Below are 15891 nucleotides of genomic sequence, written 5' to 3' on the forward strand. Positions count from 1 at the left end.
GGAAGTGCAATGAACACCCGGATAACAAGAAGCTTCCACATCCCTCCAGCTTCTCTTCAATCCATCCCTTACTTTATGCTAATCTTTGTTGTCCCTCTTTACGAAACTGTTTTTGTACCAATTGCAAGAAAATTCACAGGAAGGGACTCGGGAATCACACCTCTTCAAAGGGTTGGCGTGGGGCTGTTTGTTGCCACTTTCTCTATGGTTTCAGCTGCAATGGTTGAGAAAAAGAGAAGAAACAGGGCTTTACATTTTAATGAAACTCTCTCCATCTTTTGGATTGCCCCACAGTTTCTCATCTTTGGCCTGTCTGAGATGTTCACTGCTGTGGGGCTGATTGAGTTTTTCTACAAGCAATCCGTGGAAGGGATGCAATCCTTTCTTACTGCCATGACTTACTGCTCATACTCTTTCGGCTTCTATTTGAGCTCCCTCCTTGTTTCCTTTGTCAACAAAATTACCTCAAAATCTTCTGGTGGCTGGCTTAGTGACAATGACCTCAACAAGGATAGATTGGATCTTTTTTATTGGGTTTTAGCTGTCCTCAGCCTCATCAACTTCTTCAGTTATCTTTTCTTGTCTAAATGGTACTTCTATAACCCATTGGTATCACCCACTCCACAACCAGATCATCAGTCATATGGACAAGAAGACCCAGAAAACAAAAGGTTCAACCCCTCCAAGCAAGATGAAGCTGATAATATTTTACCTTGAGCCACAGCAGAGTATTAGATTGATATGCGACTCCCGTACAATTTGGATGATTTTACAGTAAAAATCAGTCTTCGGATAAAAAAACTTTGTTAAAAAAAAATTAATGACTGATTTTTATTGTCACATCATCTTTATTAACTGTAGTATAAAAGTGTACTAAATAAGATTTACACTCTTCTAATTAATATTATTCCTTGACCCTACCTATCTCTTACTCGTGTATGTATCAAAGTAAAAGAACACCCTAGATGAACTACTGTGATATTCTTAGACCCACCTGCTATGTTGATAAGTTTTCAGGTATTTTTGTTCACTTTTTGTCAAAATAATTGACAAAGTAAGGTGGTTCTTGAGCTGAATTCAAGGATCTACAGGGAAGTTAGGTCTAGAGTAGACCTGTGGACCAGAAGATGCAATGCACTCTCCTAATCTCCTAGCTACTTGTCCTCCCTTTTTCTGCTTAAAATGTGTTTATGTGGTCATGTGTCAGGCAGACATCTTCTCAATTTTCTTTTCTGTAAAGGAATATGTAAGTGGTGGGATCCTGATTTCTGCTTTATTTAGTTCAAAGAAGTGTCACGAGCTCCTAAAAGCTGATTTGATCTCCTTTGATGTGATTCATGAATATGGAAGATATTTTTATTGCCTCTAAGCTTTCTACCACCACAACATAGAAATATATCAAATAGGAAATTATACAAACTAGTAGAAACTCATTTCTAGGTTCCTTTGGAAAATATTCTCACACTTCTTTTTCTCTTCTTCTCATTCACTTTTATCAACTTCACAAAGAAACATGTTCCCTAGCCTACAGGTTTTTTGATGGAGCTACAGGCCCTCCCCTGCAATTTCATATTCTATAATATTGCTGTCCTCTCCCACCACCACTGGCTGTGGGAATCTGGTTTGGCATTATAATCTCCATCCATGTGTTTGCTAAAAGACTCTCATGGGTCCCAGAAAGCAACAGATGTTACAACCAAGTTGGTCCACATAAGTCAATGAGCATGTCATGGCTTAAGCTTTCACTTCATAGCTCTAATTATGACTATCATGGCTTTGCCAAACAATGCTACTATTGCTATGAACTGAAAGTTTATTCTAGAAAAATGATTCCTTACATTTTGGCGTTTATTTCCCTGATGTGCCTCTTTAGCTATTAATTAAAAAGAAAGAAAAAAACACCAATGATAAATGGAGGATGCCAATGCAACCAGAATATATGTAAGATAATCGCTAGAATGCAAAGAATCATTTCTCTTTATTTTATCCAAATCATGATTCGCTACTAGCCTTGATACTTTTCCACCAAACCCTAGCCTACAACATATTGTCATATGGGTTCATTCAATATGTTAATATATTGTTGGGTTCAACGCCAAAGTACGATTTGAAAGATCGAACCGCGATTTTGTTAGGTTAAATGACTATGAGAATTGGTTTTGCACTATAATCTCCATCATCCTTGTGTTTGCTAAAAGACTCTCTTGGTCCCCAAAAGCAACAGATGGTACAACCAAGTTGGTCCACATAAGTCAATGATCATGTCATGGCTTAAGCTTTGAGTTCATAGCTGTAATTATGACTATAAGGCTTTACCAGCAAATGCTAGTAAGCTATACTATACCCACTCTCAAACTCGTTTTATTTTAGAGAAATGCTTCTTTATATTTTGACATCTATTTCGCAAACATGTCTACTAATTAGGTGGCATATTATATTCACCATTAATTAAAAAGGGAAGCAAAATATTAATAGTAGATGGAGAATGCCAACTCAACAAAAATATACGCAAAATAGACGTCAGAATAAAAAGAAGCATTTCTCTTTATTTTATCAAAACCATGATTCACACCTGGACTTGATATTTTTCCTAACATAAAGTACTTGCTTTGATAAAATAAAATAAAATTAAAATCTCATTTTTATGTGTTGAAATCGCTAATTTTTCAAACCGATAAACAAATGGACACATAACATGAACAGTACAAACAGATGGAGAGGATTAAAATAGGAAAGTAAAAGATCTTGGTGTAGGAATGAATCTGGCTGATGTTTGGGTGGTAAACAAAGTTAAAACTGAAGGATATGAAAATAATAAATCCCCTTTTGGGAGGTTGATTCTTTAATTTAAAACAAACATGATGATAGAGGTGGAACAAAAAAAAGGTCCACTGTCGTGTTACATGTGAAATCTAAAAGGATCCTTGTCTTTTGGAAAAATAACTATAATTAGGCAAAGCTTAGGCTTTGTTTGGCAAAGTATTTCCTTTTCCTTTGTTATTGTTCATCATCATTTCTTAAAAAAATTAACATCAAAAAATTCTAACTTTTTTTTTAACTTTTGATATCACATCATTTACTTTTTATTATTATTCAAATAAAACAAAATCACTATAAAACAAAACTTTTTCACTTTTTTAATATTATTTTTTCATTTTTTTATACAAAATATTCATATTTTTTTTCACATTAATTTACATTAACTACGGTGTCTAAGAAAAAAACTTTGTCAAACAAAGCTTAAAAACTTTAAAGAGGGCCACGGTAGTTTCCTCGAGTCTATAGACAAGACAACCATTGATGTTTGTGTACGTTGTAGATGGGCTGAGCTGACTGCTGAGAGAGGCGCTCTTGTCTAGATGGAACATATGATTGGGCCCCAAAATCTATCGGCCCACATAGCTTACAATGGTCCATTTGATTGACATTTGATTTGACGAAATCACTTTCCATGCCAGTCTGGCAACTATAGAAGCCAGCCCACTTACTAACACAAACAAAGCCTTCTCTCAATTCAAATTTTTTGGGAGAAAAGCCATGCACCACCCAAACTGGTGATTGTCCATGAGGCCTTCCTTCCCGCAACAACGCAAGCCTATTATAGAAGTGAGAAATCTTCAAAAATTTTGTCTATATTATTTTTAGGGGTGGGTACCGGTTCAATTTGGTAAGCTATTACCGGTCGGTTAATTGAAATAATCGGTTAAATCGTAAATTATCGGTTAAATCGTAACCGATTTAATCGATAATTTCAGTTAACCGACCGGTAATAGCTTACCAAACCGAGCCGGTACATTAATTCTAGTTAACCGATCGGTAATGGCTTACCAAACCGAACCGGTACATTTACCAATTTTATTTCGATAACAAATTATTTCAAAATTTTTGGTTAATTTCAGTAATCGATTAATTTCGGTCAGTTAATCGATTAATCATGAGCTTTTTAAATGGGCAAAAAATTAGTTATTTTGGGGGCCCTTTTTTTGTTTGTGTGTGTCTAAAATAACTTATTGAACATAAGATGCAAAAAACTTATCAAAAACTTTTAAAAAAACATCACTCCGCAAAGTTCATCTGTCAAAGCATTAATCTGTGCCAAATTTGGCGGTTCGGTTATGCATATTTCGATTCAGTTAACCAACAACAAAAATTTTATACCGATTAACCGAACCAACGCCAGTATAAAAACTCCATACTGATTTTCGACTCGCATAAGTCGGTTGATGGTTAATTTCAGTTCGGTCGTAGTCAATAGGCAATTAAGTTGCTCGCTTCTAATTATTTTGATACAAAGAACAAATTATGTTTGTTGAGGCTTACCACTTGGCATGTACATGATGATTGATACATAGAGCAAACGAGGAAGAGTAATGGTAGAAATTGCATTTTATCTCATAATTCATTTGATTAAGTTTTGTTTAAGAATGAAATAAAATAATTAGTCAAAGAGGAATATGATAAGGCTCAACTAGATTCGAATCATAGCATGGTGTAGTGGCCGTGGCCGTGGAGTGTATATATATATATATATATATTAATTCTTTTTTACGCACAAAAAAACAAGCCTCTTGGTTTTAAATACTACTAAAGATTTTGGTTTGAGAAACTTGTTAGAGCAAATTAGGGAGGCATGTTATGTTGGTGCGTTGATACCGTGGGCATGGGATTTCTGGACTCCAAAAAGAGTCAACACGGTCCGATGATATAAGCTTTGACTTGCATTCCATAAAAGGCAAAATGGCAAATAAAGCCTTGCGCCACCTTACACATATACAGCTGGTTTTACGCGTTTCATCAACCATGATGATGCATGTGCTAATTTGTCAGGATAAACCAATACACCTCAATTACTCCATTGTCCTCCATCTTCTTTTTTTCCTCTATTCCCACCAATTTTTTTTTTTTAATATAAAAAAAAATACATATTTTAACTTATTTCTTTAGAGGATTTTCTACACCAACTTTCATAAAATAAAATTCATGAAATTTCTTATTAAAAAATAAGAGAAAGATTCGAACTAATGATCTTCGATTTTCCATGAATCAGTTATATTCATTTTCAAAAACCGAAACATGCAGTAAAGTGAAAAATACATTTTCATTTAATAATTCATGAGTAAAATCTTGCAGTAAATATTTGTTAATCTGTGATAATATTAATAGAAAAAAAATTGTTGTTTCATCCTTTGTTAAAGCAAAGAAAAGAAAAAAAAAACTGGGTGGGTCATTATTGTCATTAAGAGCATGTTGTTCGATGGAACGTTAGTTTGTACTTTTCCGATGTCCTTTTCAAATCCAGACGACCCACACTCTCAACCAAGTTTTGCCAGCTATTCTCAATTTTCTCACTTCCCGTTTCCCAACCAAACTAGTTAACCCCTCCTTCCTCTCCCCTACCAGGCTACCACCCTCTTCAAACCCTCTACTTTAAAACCCTCCCTGCCTCCCTCACAGAGACGCTCACATCATTCTTGTTCATGCATTCCATCAAACATATGACCTACACAAGGATTCACTCGCCCGTCATTGAAGAGAAACCAGAGCCCACCGAATCCAAACCGACCCACCGCTTTGAATCCCAACCATCTTCCAAACTGGGCTCCAAGAACAAGAAGCGAGCTTGTCAAAGCGAACCGGACACCCAGTTTCGAGGGGTCCGAAAAAGGAGCTGGGGCCGCTATGTCTCGGAGATACGGTTGCCCGGTACAAAAACCCGTGTGTGGCTAGGGTCATTCGGGTCGGCCGAGATGGCAGCCCGGGCCCACGACTCGGCCGCCTTGTTCTTAAAGGGCAACTCGGCGTGCCTCAACTTCCCCGATTTGGCCGAGTCGTTGCCTCGGCCCGAGTCGTCCTCCAGGAGAGATATACAATCCGCGGCTGCCAAAGCTGCTCTTCTTGAGCTTGCGGATAACCGGTCCGGGTTAGGCGCAGCTGGGCAATGTGTTGAACCGGACTTTTGGTGCGTGTTCGATGATGGATTTGGTATTGATTTGGGATCGATCACGTCGATTGAAGAAGTCAAAGAAGCTCCCCTTCTGAGTCCACTGAGTTTTGAAGGCTCATCCACTGTAGAACTGGGTGATCAGCTGCTGGAAGATGATGAGCTTTTTTTGGAATCCGGCTTCCATATGTAAAAATTTTATTAAAAAAAAAAAAAAAAATGTATATTGTAGTTGCATATTATGGAGAAACTCCTAATTAGAAAGTTGGAGAGTTTTATATATTTTGAAAGATTATATGAAAAGCAAACGGCATCAGCATGTGTGTTTGAAGGATTGCAAAAATAATAATGGTAGTAGATAGACAGAGAAGCATGTTCTTAAAGGCTATTTGTACTTTGAAATGAGTCCAAAAGAGTATACGATGTGCCAGAGCCATGCGGTAATCACTCTTTTACTCGTTCAACGACTGTTTCCTTTCTTCCAATATATTGAATTTTAAAGCTATAGAGCCAAAAAGCTGTCACTCGTGTAAGCTTTCGAAGGCTCTAGTCTGGTAGTCTATGGACTCCATAATTTATTTATCCAAATTGTCTCTCCGTAACGTTTCATACAAGTTTTATGAGGGTAGGTAAAAGGAAAAAGCATTCTGACGAGTACTGACATTGGATTCTGCCTATTTTTATGTAAAATGATTAATTAAAATTTATTGAGTTTTAAAATATACCAGATATGTTATTACCTTTTTTTTTTTTATCTTTTTTTATCTTTTATATATATATATATATATATATATATATATTTTTATATAAGGATTATATTTTTCCTAAACAGATGGCGAAAGAGAAATAGTTAAAAACAATTTTTGGAAAAGAATGATGTTGAGAGAGAAATAATTTATTAATAAATAGATGTGTGAATAGTGCCAATTATATCCAGTGGTGCATGGTGCACAAATGCAACAAGAACCTATTTTGCATTTGAGACATAATCCGGTGCAGATGGTTTTTTAGTTTTTTGCTTATCTATTTTAGATAAAAGTAAAAAATAGCTAAGACAATGTGAATGCTCTAAGAGCATTTACAATGAAAAAGCCAAATGTTGCTTTTATCCAAAATGACTAATCGGATTTATAAAAAAACTCATATATTGGATTAGCCAAAAAAAAAAAAAATCGCAAAATGAATATTTGATTGAAATAGTAAAAAAAAAAAAAAACGAGCTAAATGTAGCGGCACTTTTCAATAGAGCGGCACTTTTCAATGGAGCCATTTTATTTTTTTATTGTTTATCTTACATGTCTTCTCTTTTTCTCAAAACTTTTTTCACTTTTTCCCAATAAAAAGTAAAAAAAATAGTATTTAAATGATATAGATAAAAATATAGCTAATCGGATGTATATGATCTTTAAAAATTAATTAGCTAACTAGATAAAATGAGTTTTGATGAGCCATTTTGCATAAAAATTTGGCTCATCTATTATGAATAATCTAAGAGCATTTCCAATGGAGGAGATATATTTCGAAGGCTCTAGTCTGGTAGTCTAATGTCTCTACATCCGATTAGCTATATTTCTATCTATTCTATTAAAATATTTTTAAAAGTAAGAAAAGTTTTGGGAAAAAAAGAACATGCGAGAGGAAAAATGGGAAAAATTTTGGGAAAAAGCGAACATGCAGAGAAAAAGTAGGAAAAGATTTAAGAAAAAAAGAAAACAGGTGAGATAAACAATAAAAAATAAAATAACTCATTTGAAAAGTATTGCTACATTTAGCTTCTTTTTTAACTCTTCAAATCAAATATCTATTTTACATTTTCTTTTAGCTAATCCAATGTAGGGGATTTTTTAAACATTTGAAGAGTCATTTTAGATAAAAGTAACATTTGGCCCTTCCATTAAGAATGCTTTAAGCTCTTCAAATGAAAGTTAAATTTAAAGAAGAGAAAAAAATCACTTTAAAAAAAATAATAAAAATAAATAAATAAAAATTGGAAAGCCACTTTTAAATGAATCAAATATTAAACTCTCTATATATTTATTTAATTCTGTTAAACTTTTTTTTTTTAATTCTTTCTTTGTGTAGATGAGAGATAGAAAGAAAATGAATATGTAAGCTTAAAAAATTAACTAGCATTCACTTTTTGGCTCTAAATATTTGAATAGTCATGTTTATCAAAGTGAAATTTAAAATAAAGTAAAAAGCTTGCTGAATAACATTTTTGTAAGTTTCTCAAAATTTTGAAGAAGAGTAATGTTAGGGACCATTTTTTTATCCTCCTAAAGTTAATGTGATTTTTAAAATCACTATTAAATTTTAGATAAATCATATTTCAATTTTGATCTAATAGTAATTTTAAAAGCCACATCAACTTTAAGAGGATAAAAAGATAATCTGTTGCATTATTCTTTGAAGAAAACCCAAATTTAAAAAATTCAATACGAATGCTCTTAAGTCTTAAGGTTACCGACAAAACGATGATAGCTGGTTTTGGACAAGTCAAAAGTCTGAGATCAACTTATCGAGATGAAAAAAAGCCAAAAAACAAAAGAAACAAAAGAAACAAAAAAACAAAAAAACAAAAAAGGAAAGAAGACTTAATGTTCTGCTTACTTTTTATTAATCATTCAAGCCTATAAATAAATAAGAGAAATACAAAGACATAGGATAGGATAAGAGATGAACTCCTACATTGCTTGAAGAGAAACCCCTAGCTAATACAAATAAACTAACTACTACCACAACAAAGATAAAAGAAAGAGTTATAAATACTAAATATTGACGAAATAACAATCGAAGATAATTCTCCTTATTTAATTAAACTATTTATCCTCTAAAACAAGTTACTACAAAGATAACTTGAAGAGCTTATGGGATAAATGCTTATGAGTCATGCCCACGCGCGTCCTCGATCTATTTTGCTGTAGAATTCTACTTTCCATCAGCGTGCTTCATTGGCATTGTGAAAAATGTCCGTAACGAAGGCATTGATGTTATTTTGAGATGAACCCTTTTCAGCAATCGCACGTTGAGTGATCTGTTGAAGTTCACTTGCTCTTCTCCTCATTTCTTTCCCTTTATCACTTTCCAGGTTCATGAAATTCTTCACTACCCTTGCAATTTCCTCCCTTGTGACCAACTTGTCCACTCCCACCTCTTGCTTCACCCTCCACCCAATCTTCCAATCCTCCACAATCAGCTTACTGTTTAGGGGTTGATCATTAACTATGGGCAAGGTGAGAAAAGGAACACCACAATACACACCTTCTTGGGTGGAATTCCACCCGCAATGCGTCAAAAAACCCCCTATTGAAGAATGAGACAACACCCTCAACTGCTCGCACCAAGCCACTACAAATCCCATATCACCACAAATCTCCTTCACCCGACAACTCTCACCACGCGCCACCCACAAGAATCTGACACCGCTATCTCGCAAACCAGCAGCAAGCTCATCCATTTGAGCACTAGAAATTGAAAGGAAGCTTCCCATTGAAATGTACAGAACAGAATTTCTTGGTTGGCAATCGAGCCATTCAAAGTAGTTGAGGTCACTGTCGCCGGAAGCTAGTGAGAAGTTTTCTCCAAGTTCAAAGTAGGGGATGCTTGGGCCAATAGCATAGACGGGGAATGGAAACTCTGCTTTTAGAACATCAATTGCTTCAGATTCGAGCTCGTAGGTGGAAGGGAATAGGAAATATTGTGCCTTTGTCACCCATGGAATCAGTTTTTGGAAGCTCTGCAACATTTTTTCTTGTTTCCCATCAATCAGAGGAAGATCTACCACACGTGTGGACGAAATTCCAGGAATATAGTTCACACGCTCGTTGCCTTTTGCTGTTGCAAGCACATATACGAAGAAAAAAAAAATGTAATTCTTTAAGCTAAGTTTTCTGTAATCTTCCAAAATTTTCAAGTTGTATAAATTTAATCCTACCTGAGATGTCAACTGGGAAATGTTTGTTTTGGACCAAAAGATCGAAATGTTGGACGACTGAGAACGCCGACGCCGACGAGGTCCAAAACGAAGCCACCGGAATATTCCTGCGGTTCCCGACACCGACTGTCCAAGACAGAAAAGTATCAGACACTATAACCGCTGGCGGCGGATCAAGCCGGTCCAGGAGCCGCTCAAATGGAGCTTCCATCTTCGTCAAGACGGCTTCTACGAAGGTGTCCATGTTGGCGGCGCGAACCAGCTCCGATGGGACAACATTAGGTATGGAGGCGAAGCGTACGTTTTCCAGCTTAGTGTCGGAGCCGATGAAGCCGAGCCATTCCTCGGTGGCAACGAAGGTGACGAGAATTTCTGTCTTCTTCGATGCTAGTATCTTGCAGAGGTTCAACATGGGGTTGATGTTGCCACGACCCGGGTAGGCAATGACCACGACGTGGCAGGCGGTGGCTGGTGCTGCTTTTACGGAGCTCATGTCCAGATTTCTTATATGATCGCCTCGCTACTCAACCTCAGAGAAGGGCTTGAGGCCACTTTAAGATCACAGTTTCACCGGAAAGTCTCGAATTTGATGTGTTTGACTTTGAAGTAATGGAAGTTGTAGTTTAAAAAAAATATGATTCCAATGGGAGCCAAATTAAGAATTTTTGTGCGGATCTAAAACTACGGAAATAGATTAATATATAAATATATATTATATATATAGGTTTTTTGTTTTTAATGTGTATGCGGGTCCGCGCTTGTGCTTGTGCTTGTGCTTGTGCTTATCTAAAATAAAAGTAGACAAATTTTAAATTTTATTTAACAACGTCACAAACACATGATAATATAAATTAATAAATTAAGTACAATTAATAAATATAAGAAAAAAAAGGCGTCTGTCAGGCTTTTAGGCTTATCTTTAGGAATCTCTTGAAATCAAATAAACACAAACATGGGTGAGGTAAATGCTACAAACATTAAAAACAAAAAAGTGTGTTATCCAAAATGAATAATGAGGAATGCTACATTCTACAAAACATCTCTCCCACCATCTCTTGACTTTACCATTTTGAGTTTTTCAAAAAAATTAAAGAGAGTGGAGATGGTTTGTAAAATGAAAAAAAGAATATCCCAATGAATGATAGAAGAGAAAAGTGTGTTATCCAAAATAATGACAGAAGAGAATGATAGAAGAGAATAATTTTTATTTAAGAAAAAAAAAGGAAAACAAGGAAAACAGAAAGGGGTGGCTTTGTACACCCCAAAAGTGGTGGGGGTAGCTCGGCGCCACCCCCAACCGCCTGATAGGATGGGGATGGCCTTCACCTCCTAGATTTGGTTGGGGGAGCCGATGGGGATGGTCGTGCGCCACCCCAACCACCTTTGAGAGGGTGTTTGTTAAACATCTTCCCACTCCCAAATACTATTCTTTTTTTTTTTAAATCAACATAAAAACATTCTTATTTTTTATATCACATCATTTACTTTACTTTTTACTACTATTTAAATAAAAAAATTACTACAAAATAAAATTTTTCTATTTTTCAATACCACTTTTTTACTTTTCTATACTAATTATTACATTCATTTTTTTTCCTCACCAAACATATACAGTATTTGGTGAGGATGTTATGTTGTTTAACAAACAACCTCTAGTGTGGCTAACCATAATTCAACAAAATGGTAGTTTAATCTATCTAAATGTCACATATGTGAGTTCATGGAGTTAAATAATAATGACTTTTAATTTAGAAGGCTAAAATATATTTATCCCTATATAATTTTATACTTATATCTTAACATAATTCAAATCCAACGGTAATCACCTAACTAGTAAAACCCATATAATTCAAGCAGTTGTTCGCGAGTCCATAAACTAGGCGCATAGAAAGCGAAAATTGAGGCCCATGTATTGTATTTGTACCTAAGTAATGCTATAAGTCTTCCTATCCTAAATGTGATGTCACTTTTAAAATTACAATAGAATTTGAGATGTGATTTATTGACTTTTAATCTATTAGTGATTTTAAAAGGTACATTACATTTGGGATGACTCTAGGAAGACTCTAAGAAGACTATAACATTACTCATTTGTACTCATCAAAACTCAGAAGTTTTGAAATATGCAAGGTATACAGTATTTGTATTGCGTGCTAACTTTGTGCTGTTAAATTCGTGTAAGCTTTCGAAGGCTCTAGTTTATGGACTCCATAATTTATTTATCCAAACGTTTCATACAAGTTTTATTATGGGTGTAAAAAATTACCGGAGAACCGAAACCAGAACCGGAAAACAGGGAAACCGGGAAGCCGGTTTTGGTTCTGATTGCAAAAAACTAAAAATCGGAGACCCCGATTCCAGTCTCGGTTTTTGGCACCCAGTTATAACCAAGAAACCAGAACCGGGTGTGTATATATATTAAACCGCTTTAAAAAAATAATAAAAAATAAAACAATTTTCTTAAAAAATCGGTTATCGGATTGGGTACAAACCGGAACCGGTCAGTAACCAGGGTACCCCGGTTTTGGCCAAAAACCAAGAACTGGGACGGGGTTGACACCCCTAAGTTTTATGGGAAAGGTAAAAGGAAAAAGCATTCTTAGGAGTACTCACATTGGTTTATGCCTATTTTTATGCAAAATGATTAATTAAAACTTCATTTATCTAGTTTAGTTAATGAGTTTTAAAATATACCATATTTTTTATTATCTTTGTTTTTTCTTTTTTCTTTTTTATTTTTTATTTTTTTTTATCTATATCTTTTAAATATATATTTTTTTTATTTTTTTTATAAGGATTGTATTTTCCCTAAAGAGATGTCAAGAGAGAAATAGTAGAAAACAATTTTTGGAAAAGAAAGATGTGGAGAGATAAATAGTATATTAATGAAATAGATATCTGAATAGTGCCAGCTACATCTAGCGGTGCATAGTTCACAAATGCAACAAGAATGTATTTTGTATTTGAGACATAATCCGATGCAAATAGTTTTTTAATATTTTGCTTATCTATTTTAGATAAAAGTAAAAAAAATAGCCAAGCCAATGTGAGTGCTCTGAGCTCTTCAAATGAAAGTTAAATTTAAAGAAAAAATTCACTTTAAAAAAATATTTATATTTGAAAAGCCACTTTTAAATAAATAAAACATTAAACTCTCTATTTATTTAATTTATTTCTGTTAAACTTGTATTTTTATTTTTTAATTCTTTCTTTGTGTAGATGAGAGATAGAAGGAAAATGAATATATAAGCTTAAAAAAATTAACTAGCTTTCACTTTTTGGCTCTTAATATTTGAAGAGTCATGTTTATCAAAGTTAAATTTAAAATAAAGTAAAGAGCTTGTTGAATAACATTTTTGTAAGTTTCTCAAAATTTTGAAGAAAATCCAAATTTAAAAAATTCAATACGGAATGCTCTTAAGGTTACCGACAAAACGATGATAGTTGGTTTTGGACAAGTCAAAAGACTTAAAAGTCATGAGATCAGCTTATCCAAGTGAAAACAAGCCAATTCAAAAAAAACAAAAAAAAACAAAAAGACTTAATTTTCTGCTTACTTTTTATTAATCATTCAAGCCTATAAATAAATAAGAGAAGTACAAAGACATAGGATAAGAGATGAACTCCTACCTTACTTGAAGAGAAACCCCTAGCTAATACAAATAAACTAACTGCTGCCAGAACAAAGATAAAAGAAATATAAATACTAAATATTGACGAAATAACAATCGAAGATAATTCTACTTATATGTTTTTTTTTGTTCTATTCAGAAAGGCGAGAAGAGGTTATCAGTATAATTTTTTCTTTTGGACATGACCATTGGATAAGAAATGAATTCCTACCTTACTTGAATGTTCGGTTTGAGCCATAGTTACTGCCTAGGAATGCGAGTCCATCACCACAACCACATCAAAGTACAAATTGGTAAAACCCTTTCTTAGTAACATTTAGTTCGAGGACTACTATCGCAAGCGGGTTCGAACCCGTAACCACTAGAAAAAAAGGATAAGGGCATTGAAACTTATCTACTACTGCTTTACCAACTCAACTACCGGGTGGTAATTCTCCTTATTTAATTAAACTATTTATCCTCTCAAATAAGTTGCTACAAAGATAACTTGAAGTGCTCATGGGATAAATGCTTATGAGTCATGCCCACGCGCGTCCTCTATTTTGCTGTAGAATTCTACTTTCCATCAGCGTGCTTAATTGGCATTGTGAAATATGTCCGCAACGAAGGCATTGATGTTATTTTGAGATAAACCCTTTTCAGCAATCGCACGTTGAGTGATCTGTTGAAGTTCACTTGCTCTTCTCCTCATTTCTTTCCCTTTATCACTTTCCAGGTTCATGAAATTCTTCACTACCCTTGCAATTTCCTCCCTTGTGACCAACTTGTCCACTCTCACCTCTTGCTTCACCCTCCACCCAATCTTCCAATCCTCCACAATCAGCTTACTGTTTAGGGGTTGATCATTACCAATGGGCAAGGTGAGAAAAGGAACACCACAATATACACCTTCTTGGGTGGAATTCCACCCGCAATGCGTCAAAAAACCCCCTATTGAAGAATGAGACAACACCCTCAACTGCTCGCACCAAGCCACCACAAATCTCCTTCACCCGACAACTCTCACCACGAGCCACCCACAAGAATCTGACACCGCTATCTCGCAAACCAGCTGCAAGCTCATCCATTTGAGCACTAGAAATTGAAAGGAAGCTTCCCATTGAAATGTACAGAACAGAATTTCTTGGTTGGCAATCGAGCCATTCAATGTAATTGAGGTCACTTTCGTCGGAAGCAAGTGAGAACTTTTCTCCAAGTTCAAAGTAGGGGATGCTTGGGCCAATAGCATAGACGGGGAATGGGAACTCTGCTTTTAGAACATCAATTGCTTCAGATTCGAGCTCGTAGATGGACGGGAATAAGAAATATTGTGCCTTGGTCACCCATGGAATCAGTTTTTGGACGTTCTGCAACATTTTTTCTTGTTTCCCATCAATCAGAGGAAGATCTACCACACGTGTGGACGAAATTCCAGGAATATAGTCCACACGCTCGTTGCCTTTTGCTGTTGCAAGCACATAGAGGAAGAAAAAAAATGTAATTCTTTAAGCTGAGTTTTCTGTAATCTTCCAAAACTTTCAAGTTGTATAAATTTAATCCAACCTGAGATGTCAACTGGGAAATGTTTGTTTTGGACCAAAAGATCGAAATGTTGGAAGACCGAGAATACCGACGCCGACGCGGGCCAAAACGATGCCACCGGAATATTCTTGCGGTTCCCGACGCCGACAGTCCAAGACAGAAAAGTATCAGACACTATAACCGCTGGCGGCGGATCAAGCTGGTCCAGGAGCCGCTCAAATGGAGCTTCCATCTTCGTGAAGACGGCTTCTAAGAAGGTGTCCATGTTGGCGGCGCGAACCAGCTCCGATGGGACAACATTAGGTATGGAGGCGAAACGTACGTTTTCCAGCTTAGTGTCGGAGCCGATGAAGCCGAGCCATTCCTCGGTGGCAACGAAGGTGACGAGAATGTCTGTCTTCTTCGATGCTAGTATCTTGCAGAGGTTCAACATGGGGTTGATGTGGCCACGACCCGGGTAGGCAATGACCACCACGTGGCAGGCGGTGGCTGGTGCTGCCTTAACGGAGCTCATGTCCAGATTGCTCGCCACTTCTGTCTGTTTGATTGTGTTGGAGCTGCTGTTTGTTGGTCCAAGGTTCTACGGCAAATATTTTCTGGTTTTGCTGTAACTTTGATAGTTTGATGGATTTGTGATGTGTGTAATTGATTTTTGGAAATTGTATAGTTTTTCTTTTGAGTTGTAATTGTATAGATGTATAGCCGGTTGTAGACTTTTGTTTGTAGTTGCCGCTTAGGGTCTTTGTGTATGTCGTTTTGTGAGGTGCTTTTGTGGTCGTGAGCATCTTGGGTTCCAGCAGGGTTGTCCGCTGGCCCAAGTTTTGTACTCTTTGTTTGGTTGATATGAGGTGACGTGCTTGTCC

General features: G+C 35.8%; 3 protein-coding genes and 1 pseudogene across 3 annotated transcripts; 2 read left to right on the plus strand and 2 right to left on the minus strand.

Annotated features, from left to right (window-relative positions):
• Positions 1-9: 9 nt before the first annotated feature.
• Positions 10-717, plus strand: LOC132182069 (protein NRT1/ PTR FAMILY 4.4-like). The gene has a single exon (XM_059595277.1). The coding sequence runs from the start codon at positions 10-12 to the stop codon at positions 715-717; it is 708 nt and encodes a 235-aa protein (XP_059451260.1).
• Positions 718-5341: 4624 nt separating this feature from the next.
• Positions 5342-6515, plus strand: LOC132182951 (ethylene-responsive transcription factor ERF039-like). Its single transcript, XM_059596326.1, has one exon. It carries the CDS (start codon positions 5478-5480, stop codon positions 6132-6134), a length of 657 nt encoding a protein of 218 aa, XP_059452309.1. The 5' UTR covers positions 5342-5477; the 3' UTR covers positions 6135-6515.
• A 2014-nt stretch (positions 6516-8529) lies between these two features.
• On the minus strand, positions 8530-10539 carry LOC132182349 (UDP-glycosyltransferase 87A1-like). Its single transcript, XM_059595572.1, has 2 exons — positions 9876-10539; positions 8530-9775 (listed from the first exon to the last, which is right to left on the minus strand). Exons 1-2 carry the CDS (start codon positions 10366-10368, stop codon positions 8880-8882), a joined length of 1389 nt encoding a protein of 462 aa, XP_059451555.1. The 5' UTR covers positions 10369-10539; the 3' UTR covers positions 8530-8879.
• Positions 10540-13544: 3005 nt separating this feature from the next.
• Positions 13545-15832, minus strand: LOC132182422 (UDP-glycosyltransferase 87A1-like; annotated as a pseudogene).
• Between the last annotated feature and the right edge of the window lie 59 nt (positions 15833-15891).

This window comes from Corylus avellana, chromosome ca5 (assembly GCF_901000735.1).
Source record: "Corylus avellana chromosome ca5, CavTom2PMs-1.0".
Classification (NCBI taxonomy): domain Eukaryota; kingdom Viridiplantae; phylum Streptophyta; class Magnoliopsida; order Fagales; family Betulaceae; genus Corylus; species Corylus avellana.